The sequence below is a fragment of the Onychomys torridus genome, unplaced genomic scaffold (genome assembly GCF_903995425.1).
Source record: "Onychomys torridus unplaced genomic scaffold, mOncTor1.1, whole genome shotgun sequence".
Lineage (NCBI taxonomy): Eukaryota > Metazoa > Chordata > Mammalia > Rodentia > Cricetidae > Onychomys > Onychomys torridus.
The window spans coordinates 3,708-10,831 of record NW_023412344.1 but is presented as its reverse complement, the minus strand read 5'-3'; the positions used below and the strand labels follow the sequence as shown (position 1 = coordinate 10,831).

Here is a 7,124-nt window from a genome sequence, read left to right as displayed (position 1 = left end):
AGAACCTTTAAAGAAAGTAAAACAAACAACAAACAAAAACAAAAAACAAAAAAACATTATTTGTCTTTTTGGGTCTGGGTTGGCCCCCTCAGGATGAATTTTTTTCTAGTTCCATCAGGCCAGTCTTAGGGAGGTGTTTTCTCATGGCTGCAGGACTGTAAGGACCTGACCCATCCCCCAGTGTTTTTCTTTGGAGGCCCTGCAGGTAGGTCGACCCTAAAATTCCATTTGGTAGTGCTTTGTACAGGCGCTGAGCATGGTAGGCTTTCAACACTGGAGTCTGACATTGGCATGTGCAGATCTTGTGCACATGGGGTTCACAGCTGCTGAGTACCATTGTGTACAGCGTGTCACAATGCCAGGGCACCTGTGTTGCTAAAGGTAAAGCAGAGTTTGGCTCACACTGAACCAAGGACCTGCCCTAGCAGGATGGTCTTGTGTGTCAGTGGCTAGACTTTAACAGTATTTCAAATTTTTAGTGCGCTAGTGTTCTATTTTTTACTTTAGGGTTTGGGAGGGCGTGGGTGACTAAAGGGGAGAGCAGGGAGGGCCTGCGGAGCCTTAGGGCTCACCATGCAGGAAGACATAGAATATGATGTCCTTACTATTCAAACCCCAAAGAGGGCTCGCTGGTACACCCGCCTGTGGCCCTCATGCCTGGGTCATGGGTGCTCGTGTCGCAAAAGACGAGGACAACAACGGAAATTTCCCCTCTACCTGATCGGGTATGACCCTATTGGAGAACTCCAAAGGGCAGCCAGTGTCGGGGACGTGACTTCAATAGAGCAATTTATGAACAGCCAGGAACACCACGTGGATGAGCACGACACAAAGCACAGGTAATGGAGCCTGGGGAAGAGAGAGGCCAGGAGGGCCAACTAAGGAGAAACACACCTTCCAGGACTGAGCCCAGTGGGGTTTGTGCCTGCCTTAGGCTTCTAGGCGTCTGGGACCTGCACACCTTGGAAGGACAGCTCCTGGGCCTTCTTTAAGAGAAGCAAGTTGAAGAACTTCAGTTAGTTTACAAATCATTTTACATTGTCTCTTTTAGAGAACTTTATTGGGCGCTTTAAAGTGATTTAGTTAATGAAACTACATACATTTTATTTTTATGTGTATACTTAATTTTTTTTTTTTAGATTTATGTATATGAGTGTTTTGCCTGCATATATTTCCAATGCACTACATACATCAGAAGGTGTTGGGTCTCCTGGAACTGGAGTCATGGACAGTTATGTGTGCTAGAAATCTAACCCAGGTCCTCTACAAGTAAAATTAGAACTTGTAAACATCAAGCCATCTCTTCAACCCTTAATGTATATGTTTTTAGTACTATGTTATATACAACACAGAAAATTGTAACATGAGATAAATTTTCACATAAAATGTCAACTTTAAGACAAAGAAAGAATCCCCAGGAAACCTTACCTCAATGGGACCCATGTTTGCTGAGGGATCATATAAGGAAATTTTCAACCGGAACTATGAATCTCACCCCACCCCCTTGTGTACATGTTGTGTGTGTGTTGGTATATACGTGAAGGCTACAGGGTGACATTATCTTCCTCAATTGCTTTTTATCTTATTAAAAAATTGTATGAGTGTGTGTGCACATGTACCCCACACATAATACAGGTAAGTGTGTGAAGGTCCAAGAAAGCTGTATTTGAGAGTTGTGTTCTGCCATATTGTGGGTTCTGGAGGTTGAACTCAGACCACAAAGTGTGCTGGCAGGTCCCACCACCTGGTGAACCACCTTGTGGTCCCTACACCTCATTTTTTGAGGCAGGCTCTCTCACCCAAATCCCCACTAGATTTGATTTATTGTCTTGCAGTATACTGATTCAGCTAGACTTGCAGGCAAGCAAGCTTTAGGGATCCTCCTGTATCCTCATCCCTAGCACTACATTTTCAAGGTGCTGGGGGTTCTGAAATCAGGCCCTCAGGCTTGCACGGCAAGTGCTTTACCAACTGAGCTCTTCCAATCACCTCAGCACTTCTTTTCTGTTTCTTACTTCACACTATGTTCTAAAGGGGAACCAGTGACACCCAACAGTAGATTTTTCCATGGCCCATAAGCTTCTTGATAATGTCTGTGTTCTGAGTGGTTACTTAGTCTTCTAAATGAGAGCTTTATACAAATAATAGAACAATAAATTACATTTTCAAAATATTTTTTGCTTAACACACATATTCTTTAAAAACACTGAGTTTTCTAACTGTATTGGTCCATTCTGTCAATCCATTTATTCCCCACATGGAACTTAGATATCTACTATACAGCATATAAATTCTACTCTCTCTCAAGGTCCTCTCATTCTTAAAACCTTTGTTTCTTTGTACAGTCAGCTTTACTTACAGTCTATAAATTTAAATATTGAATACAATGAACCATGCTCATTTGAATCTGTAGTTTCTTTTGGTTTAAAGCATTTTGAAAATCAAAGCAAGGGAGCTATGATGCAATGGATTATCTCCTTATAAAAATATTTGCCCAATTTTGATGTGAGTCCATGGACACACTGGGTAGCAAGGCAAAGCATAATGGCCTGCTTAGCTACCATTTGGTGTCTGGATTATCATGGGCACTCTGTCTATTTTCTGAGGACTAGCCTGTGTCGCTCTTGGAAGCAATATAGAAACATTACTTTTGGGCACTGAGAAATGAAAAAATAATCAAAGTATCGATGACTGAGGATTTAGATGTTTGTTTGTTGTTAGTGCTATTTTAAACCTGTTTGCCTTTCATAGTCTTAAGAGCTAAAATTTACATAGATACAAGGGACCTGTAGAATTGCAATGGGCCTGTGGATAGTATCAAATTTCATTTAATATAAGGTGCAGTGGAATGCATGATAACCTTTTATTTTGTATAGTAGCAAAGTTAAAAATATTGCTGGTAGGATTCTGCCCTCACTCCTGTATGTGTGCAGCTTGGGGTCTTGAATCATCACGGGGCGCTGGCGACTATGTGTGTGCCTTAAAAAGCGAGATGCAGACACCATGCTCCTCCTCTGCTCTCTCCCTCTGCTCTCTCTCTCTGTTCTCCGCTCTGCCCCTGCCATCTCTCTCTCTCCTGACCTGGCTCTCCTCTCTCCTATCCCCTCCCTCCTTCCAGTAAAGCTCTCTGTAACTCTCTAGTCATGGCTGTGGCTGTGACTTTTCCATGGTAACCAGGCCACCACCAGTGCCATTCATCTTTTCATTTGGTGTCTGTACTGGGATCCTCCTGCCTCCATCTCCTTCAGCAAATTCTAATGGCATGTGCCATCCATGGGCCTGTAGAGTGCATGATGTTTCATTTAATGTAAGGCACAGTGGACTGCATGATAACCTTTTATTTTGTAAAGTAGCAAAGTTAAAAATATTGCCAATTATAGTCATAAAATATCATGGCAGAGATTTTAGTGATACTAAGATGTAAAATAAAGAGTAAGTTTGGCACTGTGGTACTGGCCTGCAATACTTCCTACTGGATACTAATAATAGATAACTAGTTTATAACAGCAATTAGAGTAGGATTTAAATCCAAGCTGAGCTAAATCTATTGGGTGTTCTGTTATGCAGACAGGCTGCTATGAAGAAGGATGAAACATGTGATAGTGTACTTACCTTAAATGGGACAGCCATGCACTATATCCGCAGCACAGCAAATGAACACCTGAGTAGAAAAATAAGAAAATAATAAAATTCCAGTTATTTCTCTTATATTAGAAGGAAATGAGGTTTTTTTGTTTGTTTGTTTGTTTGTTTTGTTTTTTCCTTTTTTTGTTTTGTTTTGTTTTGTTTTTTTCGAGACAGGGTTTCTCTGTGTAGCTTTGTGCCTTTTCCTGGAACTTACTTGGTAGTCCAGGTTCGCCTCGACCTCACAGAGATCCACCTGGCTCTGTCTCCCCAGTGCTGGGATTGAAGGCGTGTGCCACCACCACCCAGCTTAGAAGGAAATGAAGTTTGCTATCTAGTATTTACAGTTGAATGTGCCTTTATATGGTAATGTGTAATTTCCTTAAATGTCCTCTGAATTTGTAGGACACCACTCCATTACGCCTGTGCACACAATCATCCAGACGTGGTAAAATATTTGTTATCCAAAAAGGCCTGTATTGACGTCCAGGATGATGAAGGCTGCACACCCTTGATGAAGGTATTGGACGGCAGTTTTGGTATTAAATGGATTAGATCTTGTCCTTGTTTGTTTGTTTGTTTATTTGTTTATTTGTTGCTGTGATAAAACACTGACCAAAATCAACTTGGAAAAGGAAATGTTTATTTGGCCCACAATTCCACATCATAGTCCAGTCCATCATGACAGGAAACCAGGGCAGGAGCTCAAATCAGGAACCAGACGCAGGAACTGAAGCAGAGATTATGGGGAGGAATCCTCTTTTCCATGGCATTTTCCAAGGCTTGTTCAGCTTTCTTATACTACTCTGGACTACCTGCCCAGTTGTGCCACCACCTATAGGAAGATGTGCCCTCCCACATTAGCCTCAAGTAAGAAAATGCTCCACAGACTCTCCCACAGTCCAGTCTGATAGAGGCAGTTCCTCCAGCGAGGATCCCTCTTTCTAGAAGTCTTAAGACTGTGTCAAGTTAGCAAAACAAATGAACAAGCAACCACCCTCACTACAACAACAACAACCAACTAGTACTGATGAGATACTTTAATATGTAGGTGTAGTGACACACCCCAAAAATTCTACCACTTGAAAAACTTTGGTGGGCAGGTTATGAATTTAGGCAAGCCTGAAGTACTTAAGAAGACCCTGTCTAGCCTGTAATCTTAGCACTCTGGAGGTAGAGGCAGGTGGATCTCTGTGAGTTCGAGGCCAGCCTGGTCTACAGAGCTCATCCAGGACAGGCTCCAAAGCTACATAGAAATCCTGTGTCAAAAAAAAAAAAAAAAAAAAAAAAAAAAGAAGACCCTGTCTCAAAGAGAGAGGGATAATATGCGTAGCCTAAGCAATTTCTCTGATCTAAAATTAGCTATTCAATGCAATTGTAGAAATATCTATCTTGACTTTCTTGAATTGAAGATCTCTTTCTTTATACAATACCCACAGGCCACACAGAGGGACAATGTGGAGTGTGTTTCGATATTACTGATTGCGGGTGCTAATCCCCACCTGATGGATTTAAGTGGGAATACAGCCCTGCACCATGCTGTTTCAAGGGGCAACACAACAATTGCTAGCAAACTGCTTGAGTACAATGCAAACATTGAAGCAAAAACGGAGGTAAACATCATTCAATGACATCCCCAATGGACTTCCAGCAATGACACTCGGATCCACCTATCACATGCCAAAGCTCAAGCAGTCTCAATGAATCTGTTCAGAGTAAAACATTTTCTCCAATTATGTTTTTAATATTTTTATACATAGTTAAAGGAACACAACACAACCTATTTTGTTTTAGAATTGGGCTTAATTTTAAAATTAAACAAATAAAGGATTTGGGCCCATACACATTTTACATACACACAAAATAAAAATAAATTAATTTTAAAGACAAATGTCTGTAGAATAAGCAAAAGCCTGTTGCAATTAAGAAGTTACTGATGGGGTTTGTCTCTCAGAGATAAGGCAGGAGTGGAAAATGAGAAAGGTCACTGTCACATAGGTAAATTTGGAAATTTGATCATTGAAGAAAACATACCAAGAAGACTTTTTATTTAATTTATTCAAATTTTCTATGTATGTAGGAAGTGCTGTTCAGGTTGGGAGATAATAATTCTCAGGTTAAGGAAGAATTAGTTTGTAAGAACTAATTAAGAAACTGCTCCAGAGAGGCCACTTGAGCTCACTCATTGAACAAAGGCACACCATACCTAGATGCAACGTGATAGAGTTGGGGCACTGGAGCACATCTCTGTGGAGTTAAGAAGCTTGGAAGCATGAGTGTTTGTGGAGAGTTCTGGAGAGAAGGGGTGCTCACAGGCAATGTTGAACAGGGGAATTGTGTGTCAAAGGGTAAGTGCCAGCTATGCATGTATGAACCTGCAGCAAGGGGTGAAGGAAAATCTGTCCTTTGTGACTGATTGTTTGCAGAATCTGTGATCAATTTTCAATTGACAAGCATGTTGATTTATTAATTGTAGTTTTTTTCTTTACAGTGCGGGTTGACACCATTTAAACTTGCATTATTTGAAGAAAAATACCAAATGGCACAGTTTTTAAAACAGAATGGTGCAATTGCACCTTTGGAGGTTGAGTCATACAGGTAATGTTTCTTCTTTTTTGCAATCTTTGTACTGTTCTTAAGAGTGACAATTGTTTAAGAAATAATAAAATGATGGGAGGAAGATTGGCTTCAACTCAGAGGCACATAGTGAGTGTGAGCTGGTAAAGGGACTGTTGCCACCAAAAAAAGAACAGTGTGCATCAGGGCTCAGCTTCCCATTTAAAAACAACAGATCATCATTCATTATCTGGTTTGATTGGTGATTTTCTACTGGTTAAGGAAACCCCATTAATGTTGTTTACTTCTAAAAGTTTCAACTTTAATTATTTTTAACAGTGAAATTTGTGATCATTTTAGTATTTTCTACGTTTTTATATATTTTCCTTTAAAATGCAATGTTCAACATAGATTTTGAAAATCATACTGTCTCTTTGACCTCTCATTCTGTTTTAAATGGATTTTGAACAATCATGACAGTTAAATGCTATTAACAGATGCTATTCTTTTTTCTCCTGTCCTGTCTGAAATGTCTTGATCCTGTGTTGGTCAGATGTCAATAAGTACACCCACACTTCTGAAACAGATATCATGATTAGGTACAGTTATCCAAATGAGTATAAAGAACTAAGACTCAAGTGTTTTGGCTTTGCTGGGGATCCCATCAGCTGTAGCCTTTGAACATGGATCTGTAGAGTAGGCTCACACAACTGTGCGAAGCACACCATTGAAGGAAGAAGAGCACAGCTATTGCATCAGAGTTCACCAACTACAAAACTCAGGCACCTAGAGCTTAGCCATAGGCAGGAAAGAAAGGAGACAGAGAGACTGTACTCCCCTCCCATGTATTTTGCAACAGGCTGTGACTTAACATTACAAGGCAACATTTGGTGATGGTTTGGTATCTACTGGCAAACAGGTAACAACAACAACAAATACAATGA

At 40.4% G+C, this 7,124-nt stretch overlaps 1 protein-coding gene across 1 annotated transcript; it reads left to right on the top strand.

Annotated features, from left to right (window-relative positions):
• Positions 1-573: 573 nt before the first annotated feature.
• LOC118575618 (putative ankyrin repeat domain-containing protein 20A5) lies at positions 574-6,222 on the top strand (the record flags this gene model as incomplete). The annotated part of the gene is made up of 4 exons (XM_036176089.1): positions 574-839; positions 4,030-4,144; positions 5,064-5,237; positions 6,116-6,222. Coding segments are annotated over exons 1-4 (662 nt in total), but the record flags the coding sequence as incomplete, so codon positions are not given.
• Between the last annotated feature and the right edge of the window lie 902 nt (positions 6,223-7,124).